General features: G+C 36.6%; 4 protein-coding genes across 11 annotated transcripts; 2 read left to right on the plus strand and 2 right to left on the minus strand.

Moving 5' to 3' along the window:
* Positions 1-171: 171 nt before the first annotated feature.
* On the plus strand, positions 172-5,910 carry LOC110613341 (DEAD-box ATP-dependent RNA helicase 24). Of its 3 annotated transcripts, XR_002487595.2 has the most exons (6): positions 173-1,032; positions 1,996-3,224; positions 3,948-3,987; positions 4,316-4,859; positions 5,021-5,127; positions 5,529-5,910. XR_002487595.2 is itself a non-coding variant. In XM_021754420.2 (5 exons), the coding sequence occupies exons 1-5, from the start codon at positions 432-434 to the stop codon at positions 5,070-5,072; spliced, it is 2,466 nt and encodes an 821-aa protein (XP_021610112.1). In that variant the 5' UTR covers positions 174-431; the 3' UTR covers positions 5,073-5,363. The 3 variants fall into 3 exon arrangements, 1 of the variants encoding a protein (XP_021610112.1); XM_021754420.2 differs by lacking the exon at positions 5,529-5,910 and having other exon boundaries at positions 174-1,032; positions 5,021-5,363; XR_002487596.2 differs by lacking the exons at positions 3,948-3,987; positions 5,529-5,910 and having other exon boundaries at positions 172-1,032; positions 5,021-5,363.
* Positions 5,911-6,354: 444 nt separating this feature from the next.
* LOC110613355 (pentatricopeptide repeat-containing protein At1g02370, mitochondrial) lies at positions 6,355-8,472 on the plus strand. Of its 5 annotated transcripts, none has more exons than XM_043962081.1 (2): positions 6,355-6,817; positions 7,024-8,472. In XM_043962081.1, the coding sequence occupies exons 1-2, from the start codon at positions 6,464-6,466 to the stop codon at positions 8,254-8,256; spliced, it is 1,587 nt and encodes a 528-aa protein (XP_043818016.1). In that variant the 5' UTR covers positions 6,355-6,463; the 3' UTR covers positions 8,257-8,472. The 5 variants fall into 5 exon arrangements, with proteins under 5 accessions (XP_043818016.1, XP_021610152.1, XP_021610129.1 ...); XM_021754460.2 differs by having other exon boundaries at positions 6,356-6,741; XM_021754437.2 differs by having other exon boundaries at positions 6,362-6,760.
* Positions 8,473-8,548: 76 nt separating this feature from the next.
* Positions 8,549-20,056, minus strand: LOC110613388 (peptidyl-prolyl cis-trans isomerase CYP21-4). 2 transcript variants are annotated; one of them, XM_021754491.2, is made up of 8 exons: positions 19,826-20,056; positions 19,520-19,722; positions 19,327-19,369; positions 19,140-19,190; positions 18,389-18,474; positions 9,514-9,651; positions 9,261-9,411; positions 8,549-8,954 (listed from the first exon to the last, which is right to left on the minus strand). In XM_021754491.2, the coding sequence occupies exons 2-8, from the start codon at positions 19,669-19,671 to the stop codon at positions 8,868-8,870; spliced, it is 708 nt and encodes a 235-aa protein (XP_021610183.1). In that variant the 5' UTR covers positions 19,672-19,722; positions 19,826-20,056; the 3' UTR covers positions 8,549-8,867. The 2 variants fall into 2 exon arrangements, with proteins under 2 accessions (XP_021610183.1, XP_021610174.1); XM_021754482.2 differs by having other exon boundaries at positions 19,520-19,711; positions 19,826-20,054.
* Positions 20,057-20,349: 293 nt separating this feature from the next.
* On the minus strand, positions 20,350-25,604 carry LOC110613380. The gene is made up of 8 exons (XM_021754472.2): positions 25,152-25,604; positions 24,900-24,967; positions 23,739-23,805; positions 23,464-23,618; positions 23,272-23,342; positions 22,076-22,144; positions 21,341-21,441; positions 20,350-20,889 (listed from the first exon to the last, which is right to left on the minus strand). The coding sequence occupies exons 1-8, from the start codon at positions 25,407-25,409 to the stop codon at positions 20,584-20,586; spliced, it is 1,095 nt and encodes a 364-aa protein (XP_021610164.1). The 5' UTR covers positions 25,410-25,604; the 3' UTR covers positions 20,350-20,583.
* Between the last annotated feature and the right edge of the window lie 884 nt (positions 25,605-26,488).

Genomic DNA, 26,488 nt, shown 5'->3' on the forward strand with positions numbered 1-26,488 from the left:
CGGCTCGGTTCGATTACGGCCCTAAAAATAATTGAGCGTGGAAATAAGCATGTGGACTTTTACAAAGTTAAATTTTATTTATAGGCAATTAAAAAAAAAAAAATTCTGGGCTGAGGCCTGGTTTGACTGTAGAATAGCCCATTGTAATATAAACCGACCCGCCCAACTCGAAAAATGGTGGTACCGTGCCCTATCATCACCTTCTCCCGTTCTTCGTATCGGTCATCACGGTGTGAACACGCGCGCTACACTTCCTTTCTCCATATCATAGCATTAGAGTTTGTGGACCATAGTTTTCAAGAGTCCAATCTGAAACCGAGCTCTCTGCTACCAATTCGTGTTTTATATCCTCAATTTAGCACTCTTCTTCACATGTTAATCTAGGGTTTTTCTGCAGCATTCACTTGAACAACCTTGCCGGAACGGGAAGTATGTCCAAGCGGAAATTCGGATTCGAAGGGTTTGGAATAAACCGCCAAACCACCTACAACTTCGAGCGTCCCCAAGCTCCGCAACGGCTTTACGTTCCTCCGTCGTCGCGCCACGGCCATGATAACTATGAAGACACCGACCTTGACAACATCGATTACGTCGAGAATGACAACGCCAGGGATACTTCAGCTGATGATATTAAAGATAATGGTGCTGAAGACGAAGAAATTGATCCTCTAGACGCGTTCATGCAGGGAATACATGAGGAGATGAAGGCGGCTCCGCCTCCGAAGCCGAAACAGAAGGCGGAGAAGTATAGGGATGACGATGATGATGATCCTATGGAGAGCTTTTTGAAGGCGAAGAAGGATATCGGCTTGACGCTAGCGGCAGATGCTCTGCACGCAGGTTACAATTCGGATGAGGAGGTTTACGCGGCTGCAAAAGCGGTGGATGCGGGATTGGTGGAGTACGATTCAGATGATAATCCAGTGGTAGTTGACAAGAAGAAGATCGAGCCGATTCCAGCTCTGGACCATAGTTTGATTGATTATGAGCCATTTGACAAGGATTTTTATGAGGAGAAGCCGTCAATATCTGGTAAAATTTCGATGAAACCGAAGCGCTTGTATTCTATGGACAATTTAGATACTAGATGATAAATATTTGGACAGAATGCTAATTTCAATTGTGGCTGGCATTGCAACTTTGATCAAATATGCTGTTAATCTTACGGGAGCATTTAACATGATTGAATTACTCTTTTTAAGTGCTCGGGAATTTAGTTTTCATCTTGAAATTTTCAGTTGGAAAACTATAAGCATCTCTTTTGAATGATACTTCATTTTGCATATAAATCATCTTGATCATAACATTTCATTTGCTGATTAGTGAAAAAAGTTGTTAGTTCACTTGTACTCTCTCCTTTATTAAGGGGTGGTTGTCTTAGCTTATAAGTTGGTCAAACCAGCTTACGATCTCTATAATTTGACCTGTTTGCTTATAACATTTTTTGAACTTAAAAGTGCTGCTTATAAGCTGAAAAAAAATGGCTTTTTCCATAAGCACTAAGTTTATAAATGGTTTGACCAAATAAGTTACCATATTTTCTTCATTTAATTTTGAAACGTCACCATATATCTTATTTAATATTTTATTTAAATATCTTATTTAATATTTTTATTTAAATATCTTATTTAATATTTATTTAAATATATTTTTAAATAATTTTAATAATAAATGTGTTTATAAGCTAATTATTACTAATCAGGTCAACTGCTTATCAGGCACTTATAAGCATTTTAACCAAATATATAGTTACTTAAAAAATATTAAATGCTTATAAACCTTAAATAACTTATAAGCAATTAGTGCTTATAAGCTAATTTTCGTAAGCTGAGCCAAACACCCTCTAAGTGATTGTTGTTGTAGTTCTAAAATGGTGTTCTTGTTTTTTGTGGTTTAGTTATTTTATAAAGTAAGAATGTTTTTATAGTTTTCTACTTGGCAATTTTAATTTAGTCCTATTAATTCTAATTGTGAACTTCCTGTCAAATATTATAGGGATGAGTGAGCATGATGTTGCTGAATACCGGAAAAGTTTGGCTATCCGTGTTTCGGGTTTTGATGTACCCAGGCCAATAAAGACATTTGAAGACTGTAGTTTTTCATCACAACTGATGAATGCTATAGCAAAACAAGCTTATGAAAGGCCTACTGCAATACAGTGTCAAGCGTTGCCTATTGTGCTGTCTGGGAGAGATATCATTGGTATAGCAAAAACAGGTTCTGGTAAGACTGCTGCTTTTGTACTTCCCATGATTGTACATATTATGGATCAACCTGAACTCCAGAAAGGAGAGGGGCCAATTGGGGTGATTTGTGCACCTACTAGAGAATTAGCCCACCAAATATATTTGGAAGCAAAGAAATTTGCTAAATCGCATGGGATACGTGTCTCAGCTGTCTATGGTGGGATGTCAAAGCTTGATCAGTTCAAAGAACTTAAGGCAGGATGTGACATTGTTGTTGCCACTCCAGGGAGATTAATAGACTTGTTAAAGATGAAGGCACTGAATATGTTTAAGGCAACTTACTTGGTACTTGATGAGGCTGATCGAATGTTTGACCTGGGATTTGAGCCACAAATATGGTCTATTGTTGGTCAGATCAGGCCAGACCGCCAGACCTTACTCTTTTCAGCTACAATGCCTCACAAGGTGGAAAAGTTAGCTAGGGAGATACTCACTGACCCTGTAAGAGTTACAGTGGGGGAGGTGGGAATGGCCAATGAAGATATTACTCAGGTTGTTCAAGTAATTCCTTCTGATGCAGAGAAGTTGCCTTGGCTTATTGAAAAATTACCTGGAATGATTGATGATGGTGATGTTCTAGTTTTTGCTTCTAAAAAAGCTACTGTTGATGAGATTGAATCACAGTTGGTGCAGAAGGGGTTTAAAGTTGCAGCTCTTCATGGTGACAAAGACCAGGCTTCTCGGATGGATACTTTGCAAAAATTCAAATCTGGTGTCTATCATGTGCTTATTGCAACTGATGTTGCTGCTCGTGGACTTGACATCAAATCAATCAAGTCAGTGGTGAACTTTGATATCTCAAGAGACATGGACATGCATGTGCATCGAATTGGTAGGACTGGTCGTGCTGGTGACAAAGATGGGATTGCATACACTCTTATTACTCAGAAAGAAGCACGGTTTGCTGGTGAACTGGTTAACAGTTTGATTGCTGCTGGTCAGAATGTCTCTGGGGAACTTATGGATCTTGCTATGAAGGTAATATTTGCATGAAATTTGTTTATATTGATCTTTTTGTCATTTACATTAATGGTTAGATGCATTAGCATGGCCTTTTTCATCATCTGGTATTTTGAACCTTATTCCAGCAAGTTAGATTTTAGAATGGAGAATCTAGTTAAATAATAATTGATTCCAATGTGCATAATATTATTTTATAAATGGATGTAACAGTAACCTTTGATTTCATATAACATTCAACTAGCTGTTTATGATTTGTTTTGTTTCATTATAATGCCCAACAAGTGAGATAGGAGGAAAATATTTCAGATAATTTGCAAAATTTGCTCGATCTTCTTGGTGTCACTCGTTGCTAATTGTAAACGTCTGTTCACAAGATTCATAATAAATAAAAATAAGTGGTCCAAAAATATAACATTGTATTTTTGGATGCTGCATGTATATCATAGAACCACCTCTGTAGCATAGAGAAGCGGGAATAGAGAAGCCAGAAGTGGGAATATTCTGATAGACAGATTTGCTGAGCTTCATTCACCATTGATTTAAAGAGTTTTCTGTTGCATTATTGTGTTATTGTAATTCTGCTCTTATACTCTTGTTCCTTGGTGTGCATTTCTATGCTGTTACAATTTAATTACAAATGTTTTATGTGACACCATATCATGCTTTTCCTCTCTTACTATCTTTTCCTTCACAATATACCTGAATTTGTTATGTGATGTTTACCATGTAAATCAATAGGATGGGAGATTCAGGTCCAAACGTGATGCAAGAAAGGGAGGTATGCTTTTATATTTTGCATTTAACATGCTTCAGAGTTAGCAATATCTGCTATGCTTGTAATTACTTGCTTATTAGTAAGATTCTTGTTCTGGTTGAGGGTTAGCACATCTCGTTATTATCTTGTTTGAAAAATACTATCAAGGGATTTTTATTGTTTACAAGAAAAATTGCAACCTGAAATTTGTCTTGCATTTTTGCATTGAGGTTCCATTAGGGAATTGAAAGTGCTTATTAACTGAGTGTATAGCCCGTCATATTTAACTTTTACTTTGAGCCAACTCTTGCTGGATCTTATTAAACCTCTCATGAACTATTTACATGTGCAGGTGGGAAAAAAGGTAGAGGGAGGAGTGGAGGTGGTCGAGGTGTGCGTGGAGTGGATTATGGACTTGGCATTGGCTATAATCCAGAGACCAACAGTACTCCATCTCAAGCTGCAACAAGTAGATCTGCTGCAGTTAATTCACCAAGGACTGGGATGATGGGTCAATTCAAGAGTAATTTTGTTGCTGTTTCATCAAACTCACAAAGTTCTAGTGCTAATGCCAAAAAGAGACCAGCATTAACTGGATTTGTCTCTGGTGGTTCCATTGGTGGAGACATAAATAGAACTCAGACACCTATCTCAATACCTGGTTTTGTCTCTGGTGGCTCAATTAGTGGAGATGCAAATAGAACAGTGACAACCAGCTCATTACCCGGTTTTGTCTCAGGTGGTTCAATTAGTGGAGATACAAATAGAACTGTTACAACCAGCTCATTACCTGGTTTTGTCTCTGGCGGTTCAGTTGGTGGATATGCTGATAGAACTCAGCCAAGCAGTCAGAAGAATCAGAATACTGGAGGAAATCCTGGTCAATCCAAAGAAAGGTTTTATTTTCCAGTTCAACTGGCGTCCTCTTTTTTTTTTTTCTTTTTTTTTTTTGTTTTGGGGGTGGGGGTTGGGGTTTAACTCTTGTATAAGTTTTCTGTTGGTATTATTTTCATTGTCAATGCTGACTAGGTTTTTTTGGTTGCTTCTGGATTTGCAGTTCCAGGGATAGAGGTAGAGAAAGGCGAAGGCCATCCGGTTGGGACCATTGATGCTACTTTCACATGGATGAGAACTTCTTTCTTCAAGGACAATACGTATTTCTCTGTATGGTTACATCTGCTGACCGAGTCCCTTCATGTTCTTCATGTTTAGCTACTAGTTGTGTATGATTAAGTTTGTAGGAGTTACAATTACTGCATACTAATCAATATGATATCGTTCTTCTGGTTATGGTTTATAGCAATCTAATTTCTTAGGATGCTAGCCATTCCATCAAGTGTGGATGTGTTGTACATTTCTAAAATAATTCTTTCAGTAAAATTCATCTTAATTTTGACAAATGTTGGGGTTTCTTTTTCTTTACATTCTGATAAACTGTGAATGTGTTACCATCCTCTGATCTTGATTGTATTTGCCATGTACATTTGCCTGGTTATGACTAACAGCACATACTTTCACACGAGTTAAAATTCCATTTAGAAGAGTGTGGACTGTTGTTTTGGCAGGCCGATGAACAAACGCCAGGATAACTGTTAATGTTCACATGCTATCAAGCCAAGGGGAAGGAGTACAGTTTATTGTATGTTTGCTTGCAGTCCATCAAAGGAGAGGCGCAAGGCAGATGACGTGTATCAAACTCGACACGAGGGCCGAGAGCTCTAGGTTTCTCGACGACAAATTTGGGTGGCAAGGGCGCGAAGTACATGATGAGCGGCCGAAGCAAGCCAGTGCCTCCATTTTCACCCCTTCGTTGTTTGAACCACTTTTCACTTTTACCTGGGACATTAAAGAACATAATACTGGTTAGTTTATTATACTATGTTTGAAAAAGTGTAATCACTATATTTTGTTTATTTGAAAAAAAATAGATATATTTATGTGCTGCCAACGCAAATATTTTTCTTTTAGAATATAAGATTTCTCAAATTTATTCGGATGCAATTAATTAAAATCAACATTTTATTAATTTATTATGCTATGTTATATATTTGCACTCTATAAAATCCTAATAAAATGAAGAGGTCTCAATCCTTTGAAACTAAATAATTTGTTCGATTTGTTTTGGCCTTTAGGTGAATCTGAGTTCAGTTTAATTTTTATAACCATCTTAATTTTTCAATTTTTCATTTTAATTTAAATCAAAATGGAATGGGTTTATTCATCTTTAAAATGGTTTTTCTTGTATTTTTTTTAAGAGATAAAAAAAGATGTACTGATATTAAGGCACTAAAGTGTAAAACATCAAACAAATTAACCGATTGACGGGTAAAACAAAAATCAAACAGTGCGTTAAACGACGCCGATTCACGTGTCTAAATCCAGTTAAATGAGCGACGTTGCGTTTGGTTGAGTTCAATTCCAGAAATAAAACAAGAAATTTGGTAGTACCGCAAAAGCCCTAGCAGAAACGCTTCTATTCAAGCAGAGTGCAGAGCGTCCCATGAATCCGATCAACATGGCGAAGAACCTTAGCCGCCTGATATTAAACGGATCATGGATAAGTAGGCAAATCTGCACAGCAGCGGAGGCCGTGGTTGAGGCGGCTCCTCCAGTGATGGGTTCCCATGGGAAAGGGGAACGGCTGTACCGGAGGTTGTCAGCTCTAGGAGCGACTGGAGGGAGTGTGTCAAAGACGTTAAATGATTATCTAATGGAGGGGAATCCTGTAACGAAAATCGAGCTTATCCGGTGCGCAAAAGAGCTTCGCAAGTATCGGAGGTTCGATCATGCCCTTGAGGTTTATCCTTCTTCCCAGCTTCATCAAAATCTCTTAGCTTATTTCTGCTATCAAAAGGTTCTTGGCGTTGTTGGTTTCTTGTAAAATTGCTATAATCTGATGAATTGGAACTACGCATGAGAAACTGGTGCTGTGTTGCTATATATGCTCTTTTGGTACTCAACTTGATATATCCCCTTCAAATGTACCTTTCTTTTAGCTATCTTATTGCTTTATGAAGTGCTTTTATCTTTGGTTAATAAGGGTTGTTTATTGTGATGCAGATAATGGAGTGGATTGAGAAGAGGAAAATGAACTTATCTCATGTGGACTATGCAATACAGTTAGATCTTATAGCAAAAACCAAAGGGGTAGCTGCTGCTGAGGATTTCTTCAATGGCCTCCCACCTTCTGCAAAAGTTCATTCTACTTATGGATCTCTTTTGAACTGTTACTGCAAAGAACTTATGTCTGACAAGGCACTGGCTCTTTTCCAAAAAATGGATGAAATGAACTTTCTTACTGCTTCTTTACCTTTTAACAATCTTATGTCACTACACATGGGATTGGGCCAACCTGAGAGGGTGCCAGCCTTGGTTTATGAGATGAAGCAGAGGAACATCAAGCCTTGCTCTTTCACCTATAATATCTGGATGCAGAGCTATGGATTTTTGAATGATCTGGAAGCAGTAGAAAGAGTTCTGTCTGAGATTGAAAAGGATGATAAAGATAATTGTGAATGGACTACGTACACTAATCTGGCTACCATCTATCTGAAGGCTGGACATTTTGAGAAAGCTGAATCAGCTCTTAAAAGGGTAGAGGCAAAGATGGGATTTCAAAATCGGGAAGCTTACCATTTTCTGATTAGCATATATGGGGGTACTTCTAATCTAAGTGAGGTCAATCGAGTGTGGAAGTCCATGAAGTCAAGCTTCCGTGTGATTCCCAATTTGAGTTACTTGGTAATGCTTCAGGCACTTGCCAAACTAAAAGATGTTGAGGGTATAGCCAAATGCTTCAAGGAGTGGGAATCCAGCTGCCAAAATTATGATATGAGATTAGCAAATGTTGCTATAAGAGCCTACCTGGAGCAGGACATGTATGAAGAAGCTGAATCAATATTTGATGATGCACTTAAGAGGACCAAAGGGCCTTTCTTCAAGGCTCGGGAGATGTTTATGGTTTTCTTCTTGAAGATCCATCAACTGAACAGCGCGTTGGATCATATGAAAGCTGCTTTTTCCGTACCTGAGTATGAGTGGCAACCAAGGGAGGAGACGGTGAGTGCATTTTTTAATCATTTTTGTGAAGAGAAAAATATTGATGGCGCTGAGAAGTTCTGCAAGATCTTGAAGCATATTAATAGTCTAGACTCTAGTGCTTATAGTTTGCTGCTGAAGACATACATAGCTGCTGACAGATTAGCTCCTGAGATGCGTAAGAGGTTGGAGGAAGACAATATTGAGATGAGCGATGAGCTTGAGAGCTTGCTTGAAAGGGTCAGTCCGAAATAGGTTTAGTACTCCAGTATGTTGTTGCACCTTATCTCAACGAACATCTCGAGTTTAGAGGTCTTTGATATGCAGCGCATGTTGAGTTTGGGAGAGCTCCATTTAATAGTGTTGTTGACGTGGAAAATATAAGTTCGTCCTTTCTAGTCAGGGCCAATGTAGTTGATTTGCTGCGATTTCTTTTTTTGAATAATCTAAACAATACCTTTGGAATGAGAATATCTGGATTTGACATAGGAATTCATACAAGGAGCGAAAGATGCTGGTCATGAATCAGAAACAAGCCAAAAGAAAAAAAAAAAAGAAGAAACTCCCGTCACTAGCATAAATCAACAGCAAAATCACTTTACACCTCAATATTTCCAAGCAAAGATTACATCGACCTGTTATACAATGTAATTTTTTAGTTGTATGATCCGTCCCAAAGAAAAATTGCCAAAATAGAATTGGTATCACTCGCTACACATGCTAGTCTAAAATAGCTTTGAGCCCTTCTGGGGACTAAATTTCTCGAGTTCACAGATCCCAGACGCACACTGTATATATTGCAAGTTTGGCAGGAAACTTGTTAGGCAGAATGGAGGAATAATAAATGCAATGCGGAAAACAAGCCATCAGATTTCCTGTTTTAGAATGACATTGATGATCCCTATACGGGATTTTGGTTGAAAATATTCGTCGGTATCCACCTCTTCAATTTCCTGTGCCAACACATTGTTCAATAACATAATCAGCAACAACCAGAAATACAACTCTTTTAACATAGAAGAGTAACATCATTCCCTGATCAAACTAATCCAATTAGGAACAAGACAATTCCAAAAGTTGAGGCAAGCAAATGATTATCCTGGTTCTATGATATTAAATGACCCCAAGACTATATATGAAAATACTGAAACTGAAGGTAAGGTCACGCTCTTCGGCAATGCAATGCAGATCTATTGCAATGAGGGACAAAATAAAATGCCAGACACCATAACTACTAGAAAGAAAAATAGAGCTTTCACCTGAACAACATCTTCTCCTTTAATGACCCGTCCAAAAACTATAAGCTTTTCAGTTAGATCTGGGATGGGTGCAGTGGTAATGAAAAGCTCAAATCCTTTGTCATCGTGTTTTCCTTTAGAAGTCCCAAGCATGAAAGCCTCATGTTTCAAACTGGTTGAACATCAATACTTTTAATTAAATGTCAAAAGGCATCTGAAAGATGCACAGAATAGCAAAATAATTGAGAAGAAAAATATGATTTCAGCCAGCAACCTTGTGTCGAGTTGACTGTAATGTTTCCCCTTCAAAGTCAAGTCTTCTGCAGCACGAACGCTGTCAGTATCCCCTGCTTGAATCACATAATGCTTTATCACATGACGAAATCGCATCCCCTTGAAGTGTCCTTTTTCACTGCAAAAAACCATTGCACTGTTAATTGCGAGAATGAGCAAGATTTGTTGTCGGATGTCTTTCATGAGGTACCTACTCAGAAACCAACTTAAGATAAGAATTGCATATAAGGTTATCAAATATATACTTTATTCTCAATACTGCCAACAAAGAACAAACTACTGGTCCATAGTAAGATACTGAAAGAATTTTGGAAGGAATTTCTTATTCTATTCCAATTGAATTGATCTTTATAAGGTTTGAATATTTATACACAAAGAATCAATCTAAATTAGAAATATTTACAATAAGAATAAGATCTTTTAAATCAAGCCTAATTAGGATCCCAAAAATTTGAATCCTGCTAATTAGAAACCTTCTATGTTGGTCTAACACTCCCCTTCAAGTTGGTGCATAGATATCACATGCTCAACTGGCAAACCAATGTATGATAAGTCTTGTTGCTAATCCCTTTGTAAACACATCCATTAGCTGTTCATTGTAAGTCACATAATCTAACCTCGAGACACCATTTATTAACTTCTCAATAAAGTTTCAATCAGCCTTTATGTGCTTCATTCGGACATATTGAACCGGATTATGAGCTATACTGAAAGTGGCTTTGTTGTCTCAGTACAAGAGGAGTTTGTTCCTCTCCAATAATTTCAATTCCTCCAACAATCTCTGTAACTATAGGAGTTCACAAGCATCTTGTACCATCGCTCTATATTCGACCTCAGCACTTGATCGAGCAATAACACTTAGATTTTCGCTTCACAAGATTTCCTCCCATAAGTGTACAGTAACCACTAGTCGACCTTCTATCATCAAGAGATCTAGTCCAATCTGCATCTGTGAATGAATGTATGCGAAGATGACAGTGTTAAGAAAATAGGAGACCTTTTCCAGGAGCATGCTTCAAGTATCACAAAATGCAAAAAACAGCTTGCATGTGAGACTCACAAAGATCATGCATAAGCTGATTGACTAAACTGACTGCATATGCTATGTCTGATCGAGTATAAGAAAGATAAATCAGCACGCCTACCAACCTCTGATATGATATCTGCCCATATCCCCTGATTCACCAATCCTTGTTTGTAACTTGTGATTGCTCCCAATGGGAGTTTCTGCTGGTTTGCAACCTAACATACCAGTTTCTTCTAAAAGATTCAGAATGTATTCTCTCAGAAATAAAAATTCCCTTCTTTGACCTGACAATCTCGATTCCTACGAAATATTGCAGTTTTTCTAAATCTTAAATTTTAACCTCTTGAACCAAAAACTTTTTCAACCGAGTCATCTCTTAGTGTCATCCCTTGTCTAATAGTCTCCTGATTACCAATAGTCTCTCTTGTATAGTAGTCTCCTCTAGAGTAAAACATTCTAGAGTTATAGGACTAAGAACCATTCCTTATCTCTCATTGTCCTCCCCTTAAGTGGTGATGGGGTCGTACTGAAATAAGGTTCAATCTCTCTAAATATAACACCCATACTGACAAAATATTTTCTATATTGTTATAAGTAATAAGTTATAGAAAGTAAATATGTTAATATAGGAAGTAAATATTGATAGATGAATCAGTTGCTTAATCTTAGGGATTGTATAATTATAGGCTTGATTTTCCTTCCTGTTTAGTTACCGTCTCTCATGTATAAATAGGTTGTAATCTCTATTGTGATAAATACAATAAATATTATCTTTCTACATGGTATCAGAGCTTTTCTCATAGAGATTTTTTTCTCTTCTCTCTCTCGTAAAGTTTTAAAATTTTTTTTTGAGACTTAGGGCTCCGTTCATTTGGGTTATCCATAAAGGGTAACATTTGGATCTCACCATCGCTAGAGTCACCACACCGACTCCTTGTCAGATTTGAGGTTTGTTTGCCGTTCGGGTGTTGGGTGGAGGTGTTTTATTTGGTACTGTTCATCGGCACTGTTCACGTGGTACTGTTCATCGTCACTGTTCACGTGGTACTGTTCATCGGCACTGTTCACGTGGTACTGTTCACGCCGGGTACTGTTTTCTGATTCTGTGTTTCTTTTGTTGCTATCGTTTTTGGGTTGGTTGTCCTTATGGCTGGAGTTAAAACCACCACCGTAACTGATGTGATTCCTATGATGACTAAAATCACGGAACACAAATTGAATGGATCTTCCGATCAGGGAATTTTGATATCTGCAGATGAGTATGCACAATTCATCCAATACCAGGCATCTATAAAATCTTCTAATTCCTCCTCTATCACTGCAATTGCCGAGTCAGGTAACTCTACTGCATGTCTTGTGTCTTCATCCTCCAAATGGATTATTGATTCTGGTGCTACCGATCATATGTCAGGTAATTCTACCCTTTTGTCTAATCTTGAGTCTCATACATCGTCTTCTTATGTTACTCTTGCTGATGGCACTAAATCGTTTGTCATGGGTTCTGGTCATGTCAACTTAACCCCTTCTCTTTCTGTATCCTCTGTGTTATGTCTCCCTAAGTTCGCATTTAATTTGCTTTCCGTGAGTAAACTCACTCGTGCATTGAATTGTTGTGTCTCATTCTTTCCTGATCACTGTGTTTTTCAGGATCTTTCGACGAAGCAGATTATTGGTAGAGGAAGTGAGTCAGAGGGTCTTTACGTCTTGGATCAGCAACTACCTCGATCTCCTCGATCTCTGGTATGCTCCACGCGTTTAACACCTTTTGATGTTCATTGTCGTTTAGGGCATCCTTCTCTCTCGGTTTTGAAGAAGTTATATCCACAGTTTCATTCTTTGTCTATTCTAGATTGTGAGTCTTGTCAATTTGCCAAATATCATCGTTTACCTACACTGTCTCGAGTCAATAAACGAGCTTCGTCTCCCTTTGAGTTAGTCCATTCAGATGTTTGGGGTCCTTGTCCTATTGTGTCTAAGTCTGGCTTTAAGTATTTTGTTACTTTTGTTGATGATTTCTCTCGTACTACTTGGTTATTTTGAATGAAGAGTCGTTCAGAATTATTTTCTATTTTTTGTGCATTTTATGCTGAAATCCAAACCCAATTCAATACTTCCATCCGTATATTGCAAAGTGATAATGCTAAAGAGTATCTCTCTGGGGAATTTCAATCTTATTTGTTACAAAAAGGGATTCTTCATCGGTCCTCTTGTGTTGCCACTCCTTCACAAAATGGAGTTGCTGAAAGAAAAAATCAACATCTTCTTGAAGTAGCCAGAGCCCTCTTATTCCAAATGAAGGTACCTAAATGTTTTTGGGCTGATGCTGTATCCACTGCTTGTTTTTTTATCAATCGCATGCCTTCCTCCGTCCTTCATGGTGATATCCCTTATAACATTTTATTTCCCACTAAATTTTTGTTTCCTATTGAGCCACGTCTTTTTGGTTGTACTTGTTTTGTTCGTGATGTTCGTCCACAGGTTACTAAATTGGATCCCAAATCACTCAAATGTGTCTTCCTTGGCTACTCTTGACGTCAGAAAGGGTATCATTGTTTTTCTCCTGATCTGAATCGGTATCTTGTGTCTGCGAATGTAACATTCTTTGAGTCCACTCCGTTTTTTCCGCCATCATCTGTTTATAACACCCAGGAGGAGGAAGATGACCTCTTGTTATACGCTGTTCGCTCTTCATCTCCTCAGACTACTCCTACACCTTTCGCTCATGTGCCAGGTCGCCCTCCCATCTTTCATGTGTATTCCAGACGCTTAGAGGACTCTGACTCCGTTCCGCTACCCGCTTCTTCGTCGACAGATCCTGCTCCTACTGATCCTTCATTGTCTGATTTGGATTTGTCCATTGCTCTTCGCAAAGGTAAACGTACTTGCACTTATCCTATTTCATCTTGTGTCTCTTATGATCAATTATCCTCCTCTTCTCGTTGTTTTGTCATTGCTTTAGATTCTATTTCAATTCCCAAAACTGTTATTGAGGCTTTGTCCCATCCTGGTTGGCGTGCTGCAATGGAAGAGGAAATGATGGCCCTTGACACTAATGGTACTTGGGAGTTGATGTCCTTGCCCCCAGGAAAGCGGGCTATTGGGTGCAAATGGGTATTTGCAGTGAAAGTAAATCCTGATGGATCTATTGCTCGCCTCAAGGCCCGTTTAGTGGCCAAAGGTTATGCACAAACTTATGGAGTTGACTATTCTGATACATTCTCCCCAGTTGCCAAGCTCGCATCTGTCCGATTGTTTATTTCCTTGGCGGCTACTCATGATTGGCCTTTGCATCAACTGGATATTAAAAATGTTTTTCTTCATGGTGATCTTCAGGAGGAGGTTTATATTGAGCAACCACCTGGTTTTGTTGCTCAGGGGGGAGTCAGGTAAGGTTTGCAGACTTCGAAAATCGCTTTATGGCTTGAAACAGAGTCCTCGGGCATGGTTTGGCAGGTTTAGTGAGGTGGTCCAACAGTTTGGAATGAAGATGAGTAAGTGTGATCACTCAGTGTTTTATCGAAATTCTGATAGTGGAGTAATTCTGCTTGTAGTATATGTGGATGATATCGTTATCACAGGAAGTGACATTGCTGGCATCACATCCCTAAAAGAATTTCTTAAAACACAGTTTCATACAAAGGATTTGGGTTCCTTGAAATATTTCTTGGGAATCGAAGTTATGCGGTGTAAGAAAGGCATCTTCTTGTCTCAAAGAAAATATGTTCTTGATTTGTTGGCAGAAACAGGAAAATTGGGTGCTAAGCCTTGTAGTGCCCCAATGACCCCTAACCTTCAACTTAACACAGAAGACAGTGAGCCATTTGCAGATCCTGGAAGGTATAGAAGATTAGTTGACAAGCTGAATTATTTGACGGTGACTCGTCCTGATATTGCATATTCAGTGAGTGTGGTAAGTCAGTTTATATCTTCTCCTACTGTTGCCCAGTGGGATGCTCTGGGACAGATTCTTTGTTACCTTAAAGGGGCCCCAGGGCGAGGCCTATTCTATGGTAACCATGGGCACTCAAATATTGAATGCTTTTGTGATGCTGATTGGACAGGTTCGAAAGTTGATAGGAGGTCAATTACTGGGTATTGTGTTTTTGTGGGAGGTAACTTGGTCTCATGGAAAAGTAAGAAGCAAAATATGGTCTCCCGTTCTAGTGTTGAATCTGAATATCGAGTTATGGCACAAGCCGTTTATGAAATCTTGTGGGTACGTCAACTGTTGGAAGAAGTTGGGTTCACAAATTCGGTGCCTGCTAAGTTGTGGTGTGATAATCAAGCAGCTATCCACATTGCCTCCAATCCAGTATTTCACGAGAGGACTAAACACATCGAGATTGATTGTCATTTTGTTCGTGAAAAGGTCCAACAAAAGATAATATCAACAGGATATATCCGAACTGGAGAACAATTAGGAGATATTTTCACTAAAGCTCTAAATGGGACTCGAGTTGATTATATATGTAACAAGTTGGGCATGATTAACATTTATGATCCAACTTGAGAGGGAGTGTTATAAGTTATAGAAAGTAAATATGTTAATATAGGAAGTAAATATTGATAGATGGATCAGTTGCTTAATCTTAGGGATTGTATAATTATAGGCTTGATTTTCCTTCCTGTTTAGTTACCGTCTCTCATGTATAAATAGGTTGTAATCTCTATTGTGATAAATACAATAAATATTATCTTTCTAAATATATGAAGGGTAAAACACTTGTAACTCTTCTGTGTGGGAGAATACTCAACACACACACACATTTAATAGTCCTCGAATCGAGCTTCTCACCTGTCCTAGTATGAACAAGACACGTGCATCCAAACACCTTTGATGAATTAATATAAGCATTTTTTCGATTTAGCACCTCTAAAGGGCTTTTAAAGGCAAGAGCTTTGAAAGACATTTTATTAATGAAATAAGTTGCGGCTAAAACTGCATCTCCCCAATAGGTTTTTGAAAGGTTTACGGTGCAAAGGAGAGATCGGACCACCTGCAACAGGTGTATTTTTTCTTTAAGTAACACCACTAGTGTAAGGACAACTAGTTTGATGCAGTATCCCACTAGACTCCAAATAAGCAGAAAAATGGTCATTCATGTACTCTATACCATTATCAGTTTTTAAAACTTTTATCTTAGCATCAAATTGAGTACAAATCATCTTGTGAAAAGATTGAAAGCAAGAAACCACATCGCTCTTTTCTTTTATCAAATAAACCCAAGTTATACGAGTGTAACAATTAATAAAAGTAACAAACCAACGATTAACAGACCGTTTGAGTAGGTCCCAAACGTCAGAATGGATGGTCACAAAATGAATCGTACCTCTATTGTTACTGGAGGGATAAAAGGTTCTTGTATGCTTAATATATTCACAAGTATCATAAACTAAAGAACCACATCGAGTCTTGAAAAATATATCAGGATAAAGTTTCTCTAAAACAAAGAAGGATGGGTGTCCTAACCGTCAATGCTACTGTATGATTTCCTGGTTGACATCCTGATTCCTTCCAAAAAGAGTCCGAGATGAACTCAAACTCGGATTCTCTTCCAACATATATAAAACCAATCTGCATCGTGCAGTTTGAAGGTCCGAAATAATACAATGGTCAGAAAAAAAGTTCAATTTTACATTTAAGTGCTTTGGTGAGAGTACTAACAGATAAAAGATTAACAGGGAAACAAGTGTTGAATCTCACAAAGGTTGTGAAAACGGGTAATGTGCCCCTTATATGAGACAAATGCAATCCTCCTCCTTGAGCTAGCTTTTAGGGTGAGTTAGGCCTGACCTAAATTTAACATGGTATCAGAGCCTCCCTATCCGATGTTGGGCCTCCCATAAATATGTCACGCACTAGTAAAATTCTGGGCGTGAGGGGGTGTGTTGAATCTCACAACGGTTGTGGAAAGGGGTAATGTGCCCTTTATATGAGGCACAGGCAATCCTCCTCCTTGAGCTGGCTTTTGGGGTGAGTTAGGCCTGACTTAAATTTAACAACAAGGAACATGAAGAACAAAAGATAGCTTGATATTTAGAGTACAAACAATAGAATTGGTTCCAGATATAAGAGTGCAAGAACCATCTACGATTATGACAGTGTTTTTTTTTAGACATGGAAGATAATTAAGAAAGCCTTCAGAGAAGCCCGTCATATGTCTATTTACACCAGAATCAATAATCCATAGAGCATAATCAAGAGACGAAACAAAAGCATTATCGAAAGTCCTTACATTACCCACACAAGTCAATGCCATTTCAAAAAAAAAAAAACCATCATATTTCTGTAAAAAACTGTGAAAAATTACTGTTACTGAAGAAAGAATTACTGTTCATCAACGAAAAAGGCATTGGTCCAACAGATCAGAAGCGCGACTTGAAGGCGAGTCTGCCGAAAAGAATCATTATCTAAAAAACCATAGGAAAATGTCTCCCACGCCGGAAAAAGGTGAACCAAATCCTGATCCACATAGGTCAAAGATGTGACTTGAAGGCGAGTCTGCTGGAAAGGATCACCGTCGAAAAAGACCACCGGAAAATGTCACACACGCTGGCGCATAGGAAAGACGCAGAATCTTGCGAAGGCGCGTGAGCCTCACGCGCATGGCTTTTCAGCGTCGGGGCTGAACAGCTAGCCAATGACGGTCCGACAACCCTGCTGGTGGCGGCGGTAAGATAAAAAAAGATTCTTAAATAGGATAGTACCAAAAAGGTAAATCTATGATTTTAGAAACCCTAAAAGAAAAATTGAATTTAAACCCTAAAATTAGAAGGAAAAAAAAGCTCTTATACCATGAAAAATTTTGGGAGAAAATTTTTATTCTATTCCAATTGAATTGATTTTTATAAGATTTAAGTATTTATATACAAAGAATCAACCTAAATTAAGAATATTTACAATAAGAATAAAATCTCTTAAATCAAGCCTAATTAGGATTTCAAAGATTTAAATCCTCCTTATTAGGAACCTTCTATACTAATCAACAGATACCTTACATGGAGTGTGGAGTGTGGAGTGTGAGGTGTAAATTATGTGCAATGAGTCTCAATAAAATGGTCACTCAATTCTAGTACATTTTATAGATCAAAAGCCTTCAATGGCCATCACCATATCAAAGTTGAGACCGTTAATGTTGTATTAAACACTTTGCAGGAGTTTACAAAAAACCAAACACCTAAATTGATTTCGAAAGTAGTAGAACCTTCCCAGTTGCCCTACATCAAACTTGCAAACTTGCCTAACGCCCAGGTGGGCGAAAATGAAAACGAAAAATCAAGGTAATTCTGCAAAAGAACTGCACACATGAACATTGCCTCCCAAGTCCCAACCTAAAAAAAGGAGCTCATACAATTGATTGGATGTGATATGCAAAAGAGAGAAGCCGAGGATAGAAGAACAAGGTTGGCCACGATATGTCATGCACAGGTTCTCACGACAAAAAAAACAATTCATAAGGTCCAGAGATTAGTGCTTCCATAGGATTTACCATTGATTAGACATATAAAAGAAAAATGATTGCATAAAATAATTATAATCTCACTTGGATCTTCCAGGTACAAGTTTATGGTTATCCAATCGACACTGTAACTTGCAGTTTGACCCATCATATACAATTTTTTTTAATAACAAAGTCAATTGCAACTATCTCAATTAAGATGGACAATCTTGCTATTAAACGGACAAGTCCAACAAAAGAACATCATAAATGTTGCACTATACAATAAGAGCTATAGAGAATATGACAACATCAAATCAGCTAAATGAACCAACTATATATGGATATATGAACTGAATGTCCAAATAAGAGGTTATTTTTGCACTCACCATAAGTCAACGAACTTGTCAACAACTTCCAAAGAACCATCCTTGAAAAGTTCCACGGTTATGGTGCCTTTTGATGTATTTAAAATCTAGTAATAAATGAAGTCCAGCATTATTAAATAAAAAATCATGTGCACAATGCCTCAACCAAATTTGCATAGAAATGAAAAATATGCAAGTAAAATGCCAAAGCAAATAAATAGGTGATTGATAATTTCAATAACAATATAATGGTGCTGAAGCTGACCCCTCCAATTAATTGACCCTTATAAAGGCATGTATTTTGAAAATGAGATGGACATTACAACCATCCTAAGATGGTTGGCTGACCTTCATTTAAAATTCAAAGCAGAACCCTCTTTGATTTCTCATCTTCATTCATATCTTTCAATTAAATGGATGAGAAATATATCCAATTTAGTAAAAATAAGAATTTCATTTCACCAGTAATTCCAATAACTAACTGAAACTAAATGCTTATGAATCCCATAAAGTAGTTTGTTATCAGATTCCTACAGAAAAATTATGGATACCAATAGAATTCACTGTATTCTTAATTAGATAAGGAAATACATTAAAATACACTAGATAACATCCAACCCAATTTGATGAAATCTCCCCAAATTTAATATCCCAACCTCTAACCTCGTCTCACTATAAATATTACCATAACAATGCTCACCCTGGCAAACCTTCCAATTGGAAACAAAGTAATTTCAGAAATTAAAATGGCTGAGAGTAGAAAATGACATACTGCGTATCCAGGGAGATCAGATTTCTTTGGATCCACGAATGCGTGCTCAGCCTGCAGTCACAGAAAAATTGAAAAACTGATTCAGGGAAAAATTAAAATATGATAAAACCGAAAACCTGAAACAGATAGATCAAGAAGAAAGCTCAAGAAACCCAAGCGAAATAATAAGATTGTGAATAAGATATACCTCAAAGCCTAATGATTTACGACTCTGAGTCTGGATCCTTGACCTAAATCCGAATTAGAAAATATGAATTAGTAATTAATGCACTGCATCAACCAGAATAGCAGCAAAAACTTATTATTATTACTATTATTATCAAAATTAACAACGAAAAACGAGTTTATCAAATACAAGAAAAATCATGGAGTGCACAGACCTAAGGGACCAGTGTCTGTATGTAGAATACAAGAAAAAGATAGTCAAGAGAACAATCAAGCCGCATAGAAGAATAGTAACAGGACTTAATCGACTCGGTCCCTTCTTCTTCTTGCTCTGTTGCAAGAGAGCTTGAGGCTTGATCCTTGCCATCTACAATAATCTCAATCTTCTCCACACACAAAACCACCACCTGAGAAACCACTACTCAAAATTGAAAATTGGCCAAAACATCGAATTCAAAATGGGGATTTTAAGATCTAACATTTCACGCTTTAAATAAACAAATAATTTCCCCGAAAATTACCTATGTGATTCCTTCCTCAGGCGAAAGAAGTTGACGATTTTGTGATCTTTGAGTGAAATTTTAATATCTTTTGTGGAAATTTCAATTCGTACACCTTAACCCCTTCTTAATTTTCAACCATTTTGAGCGTTCTACCGCCTTAGCCTTTATCGGTTACCTATTGGGCCGATCTAGACCCAAATTAGCTTGGTTTTACAGCGCCGCCAGCCAGCCCAGCTAATGAGGACGATTATTCAAAAATATTTAAAATTAAAGCCCTTTTTAGAGAAAAATTATTGAGCAGTGACAGCGTTAAATGCAAAACAACTCTATTTTATTTAGTTTAATTTCAACAAATTTTCTTAATAAAAAATTGATAGATTCAATTTTTTAAAAGTTTAATTAAAAATAATTAAAAAATAGGCTACCAGTGATCAATTTTATAGAAAAATTTTTGTTTTTAATAATATTCATCACATAAAATTTCACATCATAGTCTAGTTTATTTTAAAAATTAATTAATACATAAAAATGCTTTTAAAAAATAATTTTCAATGAAATAATTTATTTTAATAGTTGAATTTATAGAAAATCAACAATGTTAATGAAGTTCAGAAATTCTGAAAAATGCTTTAAAAAACAAAAGACTGGGTGTTTATGCCCCATTTTGCAACAATCTTTTTCCCATACCCCTACCCCTTAACTCTGATCCAAAAAAAAAATAATAATAATAGTACAACCTTGACCTAGTAGTACAATCCCAGAACCAAGCTGCAATCCTAACGATTCTCCATGGTTATTCCCATGGGTGTAAAATGGAGACCGTTCGGTCTAGCAAGTCTATATCCCACAAAAACAGAGAGGCATACAGATACAACTGAAAATAGAAGGGCGAAGGCACTCGCAACGTCTCCCCAGCTGCCTGGTGATGACGTGGTTAATGTTGAACTCCCAGGAGAGATATCCAATGGTATCCAATCACAGTTGACAGAATAGTGGCTGGATCCATACCATGGATTCCCATCAACAGGATACCAGAATGCAACAGACATCTTGCTTGATCCACTAATAGTAAACTGAGCATCCTGTAGAAATTTAGAGGAAATAACTCGTTCAAGCTCTGCAGCCTGAAAGGTAATACTTTTAACTATAAAGTTGTCTAAATGATACAACGGCACCATCACACAACATAAGTTCTTACAATATATGCATTCCAGTTTAAGTATTAGTAAATTAAATGACTTGTTGGCAACATGGAGCAAGAAAGCTCAATAGTGATTGCAGCAACAGATCAGAATTAGCAAATAGCAACTGCCAAATATAATATCATACGATAGTAACCATGAATCAACATCATGGCCTTGCCGGCAGGCCTGCTGATAGTTCAAGCCCATAATGTAACTTTCCTCAGAAAGCAACCACTAGCGTCACAGTTGCTGCAACCAATTCCGAAATATGGAAATACCACTAGAAATGGAAAAACTTAACTTCTAAAAATTTTGTATGAAATCCTAATATGGCAGATGAGTTACTAACCTGCTGGAGACGATCCATGGTTCTCAGAGGCCTAGAGAATTCAAAAAAATAGATGCCTTTTTGACCATCAGAACCATAAGGACTATCTTCCTCTACAAAACCTGTTAGTGAATCATTAAAATATCAACAAAGATTAGATTTCAAAAAAAGAAAAAGAAGGGTATTAGATTTTATCACGAAGAAGAGAGAGAGAGAGAGAGAATGTAAATAAAGGTTATACTAGCTGAAAGCACAAGCAAACAGTCTAAAGATAGATTAGAACACGATTAGTGATACAGAATCCAAAGCGAAACTTCCATTTCGCAACGTCAACATTATGCAGTTAAAATTTCATAACAAATAAAGTAATTCCATATCTGTTTGTGCTTTTTAGCGCCCTTTTCCAAACCCCGCACTTTGGACACACAGCATCTGTAGGTATCACTAATCACTCAAAAGGAACCTTGTCATTGGACGTTGTAAAATACACTCAATCAAGAACAAATTCTTAGACAGCATACAAGCAAAAGTCTGCAGAGTGTATTCACAAATCAAGCATATGGATCATTTGGACTAGCTGTCTCATGTCGGTCACTCATTTTCTCAACTGTACAACAAAATTTGTTCACAGTTGCATTGTGACCAAGTCACAGTTGGTCACACATAAATAATAGTATCCTTACAAGTAACCAATAAAAAGATAGATGAGCAGACCGGATAGAGAAAAAGAGGGGGAGAAAAGAGAGGGAGAGCTACCTGAACGATCAGTAAAGGTAGTGTGCCACCATGCTCCCTTCCAATCATTCTGTGCGCTAGAATAATCTCCTGACATGGAAAAATGTTTACTTACTATTAGAGAAATTTACTTAAAAAAATACAATTAAGCATAATAAGGAGAAGTAAAATAAAAGTAACCTAATATGACTACAACTAAAGTAGAAGTTGGTTTTAATAGCAAGCTCAACCCTGTGAAATAAGTGAACGTTATACACAAAAAGGTTAAAGTGTACCCAGAGCACAAAGATCCTTGTTGTGCCATAATCCAAGGAGAATCATCTCAACTCAACTCTTTTTTTGATTGAGGTGGTTTTCATGCTCATTCATAAAAGTGCAAACTTACAATTGAGGCAAGGGTCGGTTCACAAACAATTATATATAAGCTTACATAAATTTTGACTTAAGAGACACCTAAACTAATCTGAAGCTTCATAGATAGAGCTTTCGACAGAAAAATGGAAAATGATAATCCTGTTCCTTTTTCGATCAGATGAACTAGAGATTTATATAGCAAGAAGGCTTACAGTTATTTTGACCATTACTCGTGATTGGAATCTACCATATTCTTTTGATATAGACTAGAATATCCTCGAAGGTAGCTTTAAACAGGCTGGGCTGAAGAAAAGCCCAAGCTTGGCCTGATTATTAGGATGAGCTCAAACTCAGCTCAAATTTAAAATAAAATAAGCAGCATTCAAGCCAATGCAGCCCAAATTACTCGACAAGCATTTTCATCTTTCATTTGTTTTAAAAAGAGGGTAAAGCCAATGCAAAGAACGAGTGCCATTTAGAGTATGACTGAGCTTTACTAGGAACATTATATCAAATGGCCAAAGGGAAGACAAGTTATTTAAAAATTCATGAACTGATAGTAAAACATTCAAATATGGATTAAGCATATTTCTGAATTTCCTTAGAGAATATTTAACGTTGAGGATGACGTGATTAATATATCATGATCTCTGTAAAGTCCTTTGGGCAGATATCAATATAAAGGCGTGAAAAAAGCAAGATTAGATTTTCTATGAGTAGATCATGAAATTTACATCATGGTGCCCCCTGTTGCTTTATTTAGTTCCTTAACCCACTTTTTTTTCCCTTCTTTCTCAAGATATAAACACGTTCAGTTTCACATTAAAAAAAATATCAGTAGTAGAACTATATGCTAGAAATACCTGAAGGACCAGTTCCATCAATAAATCTACAGTGTGGATTCCATGCATATAGATCAACCAAATTACCAAACCTGTTCAAAGAGAAATTCATAAATAACACATAAAGATCAACTAAGGAAATTATGCAAGCATCCACCAACAGAAACATCCTACTCCAATGTTTTGATAATCAAGAAGTTAATATTGTATCACCTGTCACCACCATTTCCATCTCCATTGTCCATTGGATTCCCACCATAGAGCCGTCCAGGAATAGCATTTCCAATTGAAAAGTGCATAATGTCAACTTCGTGACCTTTGCAAGTTTTGTTGGTGCAAGAATTAGTTCCTTCCTTACAGCCACCCATCTAAAAACACACATTTCCCATATAAAGGAAAAGAGCAGGAATATTGAAAAGGAAAAGACCAGGAATATTAACTTTCAAATGTTGAAAAACAACAACACAATAATCAATGAAGCAACTTACATTGTGATAGGCAGCATGGTCACCGATTGGAAACATGAGAGCCACGGATGGGCATTTATTGTTATTGCTGCGGTAAAGAAAAGTTCAATCCAATAAAATACTTCTCTGATAAGTCAAAGCACCAGCAATCTGATCTAACTAACATGCACTCCCCTGATTATCTCAAAAGCATAGAATACAAACTCAGATGAAATAAAATCTTCGTCCACAATGAAATAGGTTGCAAAAACTTAAGCAAGCACATAAATTGTTTTCCTCAAAAAAGGGAAAAAAAACTCTTAATATGACTTTATGTGTATCAAATTAAAATAATTTATAGACAGGAGAAAACTATATACACCATGAAGGATTGGCCTACATGGATTAGATAGCAATTCACTTCAAACAGCCAGCTACAGGCTTAGGCCCTGTTTGGATGATGTTTTCTCATGCTTCCATTACTGTATGGTTTCCATGGTATTGTTTCCATTGTATGGTTTTATAATGTATTGTGAATTTGTGATATATAATATTTGCAAAAATTATATATTTTATCATGGTTCTATAACCATTAATAGTTTGGTTTGATTGTATAGTATTATTCTAAATAATAATTAAATTACCTAAATACCCTCATTCATTTTTCATGCAACTTGACCTAAATACCTAAATAATAATCAAATTCCTCACTTTTAATAATTTAATACACATTTTATATTCATTCCCATTCACAAAGAGCTGTACAATTTATGTTTAAAAACCATATTAAATATTATTAAATATTTGATAATAACATGATATTCACAAGATGATATATTAATGAGGGTGATTATTAGGTTTGAGAGGTTGGTTTGGTTAGTTAAAATAAATAATTATTGTAAGGGTAAATTGGTCATGTAAAAAATATACGAGGGTAAAAGAGGAAACAAATTTTTTTATAACAATGCAAAACGACTAATTTCATGATTACAGAACCATGTAATTTAATCACCAAAAACCATAGAATATACAAATCTTTCCAAACAGGGTTATCTAGAAACCCATAGAAAAACATAATCCAAACAACACCTTAATGTCTGACATGTTAAAATGGATCAAACACATAAAGAAACCAAAATATAACAAATTCTTGAAAAAGATAAGATCCATATTCTGCTATTTTTCTGTATGAAGGAAACTTACCTTTTTGAGTAGGCATAGTTCCCATCAACTTGCAACAAGAAGAACACGTCTTTACCATCGTGCAACGCCTACAATAACCCGAACTTATCTCATTAGGAAAATAATAATAATAAAAAAAAGAAAGTAAAAAGATAAATCTAACACTGGATCCATAGAATACACCAATTTGTAACTAATTTAAGCATTTCAGTGCACATAGGAAATCCCACAAACACTTGCAATTCAAATAGAGATTTTTTAATTGAGACATACCTTAACGGTCATTTTTCCACCTTTATACTCTTTATCCTCATCCGGGTCCAGAGCAGGAAGAAGAGAGAATTCGAAGCCATCAATGTCCTTCCAATCGTCGGCGTGGCCATCGAGGGTGACAAGTCCGGGCCTGAACTCGGCTTGCACTCGGATTCCCGCGTCGGACTCACAGATCCACTCACCCGACTCCTGGTGAGAGCAGGCCCACCCGATCAAAACAGAACCCAGAACCAATAAGACCAATGAAACTCGAACCATTGTAAGGGATGAAGCTTCCTTGCTGGATAAAGACGGCGCTGGGTCAGCCTGTTCTTGGCCTGCATTCCTCAGGCGACTCTAGCTCGTGCATACTTGGTGGTGGACTTTGGATTATTAAAGAATATCAAACAGATAAAAAAGGTTGGTACTAATTTTCAGTCTTGTACTACTCGATAGACTTAGAACTCCAGAAGCGTTGACGAATGGCGCCTCCAAACGAGACTTTTTTATAAAATACCGTTTTTTGCTTTTTTTTTTTTTTTTTTTTAACTATATTTAGGCTATTCGCTCGATTTAATTAAAAATAAATCATTTATTTTCTACTGAATTAATTTTAAAAATGATAATCTGGTTAGATATTAAATATTAAATATACATTGCGTAACTTTATTAAAAAATAGCTTTTACCATTCTAAATTAAATTTAATATTTTTAAACAAAATAAAAATAATATAATCACATTAAAACTTAAATATTTTTATGATAATCTATTTTTATTACCTTAAATTGAATTTTAACAGCAATTATATTTTTTTAGGAGGAGAGATTTTTTAAAAAAATATTTATATTGTGAATTTCATTTTTTTAATATGAAATTAAAAATATAAATTAATTAAATACGTGAATTTTAGCCACTAAATTTTTTATTAATATATTATTCATATATAATTATTGAATGCAATTAATATAAATTTAACATTTGATAATAATAAATATAATTAATTGTAAATTAAATATGTATATTTTTTAATTTGAATTTTCAAAATATGTATCCAGCTATTTTGACTGAAGTCATGTAGTGGCATTTTACTTGTGCTTTGTACGAGCAGCCATCTTTAGGATTGTACTAATTTCGCAAAAAATTGGTACGATTCCTCAACTCCCACTCTCTTTGGCTTGCCTCACTTTTTTTTTTTTTTTCAAAGATGGATATTATCATTAAGGCCTTATACCACTAAGAGAATACACTTTCTTTTTTTTTTTCCTTGTGGCCCTAGGCCTTTCCTTTATATGGGCTGGGTAGTTTGGATTTTTAATTGGTTTATATTCAGAAGTCATAGCCTTCCGTTGCAAAAATA

This window comes from Manihot esculenta, chromosome 1, assembly GCF_001659605.2.
Source record: "Manihot esculenta cultivar AM560-2 chromosome 1, M.esculenta_v8, whole genome shotgun sequence".
Lineage (NCBI taxonomy): Eukaryota > Viridiplantae > Streptophyta > Magnoliopsida > Malpighiales > Euphorbiaceae > Manihot > Manihot esculenta.

Coding starts and splice junctions, on each gene's coding strand:
- LOC110613355 (XM_043962081.1), top strand. CDS start 6,464: ATGAATCCGATCAACATGGCGAAGAACCTTAGCCGCCTGATATTAAAC. Junction 6,818..7,023: donor CTTATTTCTGCTATCAAAAG/GTTCTTGGCGTT, acceptor ATTGTGATGCAG/ATAATGGAGTGGATTGAGAA.
- LOC110613380 (XM_021754472.2), bottom strand. CDS start 25,409: ATGGTTCGAGTTTCATTGGTCTTATTGGTTCTGGGTTCTGTTTTGATC. Junction 23,343..23,463: donor GATGGAAATGGTGGTGACAG/GTGATACAATAT, acceptor CTCTTTGAACAG/GTTTGGTAATTTGGTTGATC. Junction 20,890..21,340: donor CCATGGATCGTCTCCAGCAG/GTTAGTAACTCA, acceptor AAATTTCTACAG/GATGCTCAGTTTACTATTAG.
- LOC110613341 (XM_021754420.2), top strand. CDS start 432: ATGTCCAAGCGGAAATTCGGATTCGAAGGGTTTGGAATAAACCGCCAA. Junction 1,033..1,995: donor GGAGAAGCCGTCAATATCTG/GTAAAATTTCGA, acceptor CAAATATTATAG/GGATGAGTGAGCATGATGTT. Junction 3,988..4,315: donor ACGTGATGCAAGAAAGGGAG/GTATGCTTTTAT, acceptor TTACATGTGCAG/GTGGGAAAAAAGGTAGAGGG.
- LOC110613388 (XM_021754491.2), bottom strand. CDS start 19,671: ATGGCAAGGATCAAGCCTCAAGCTCTCTTGCAACAGAGCAAGAAGAAG. Junction 19,191..19,326: donor GTAAATCATTAGGCTTTGAG/GTATATCTTATT, acceptor CTGTGACTGCAG/GCTGAGCACGCATTCGTGGA. Junction 8,955..9,260: donor AAGGAGAAGATGTTGTTCAG/GTGAAAGCTCTA, acceptor GTGTTGGCACAG/GAAATTGAAGAGGTGGATAC.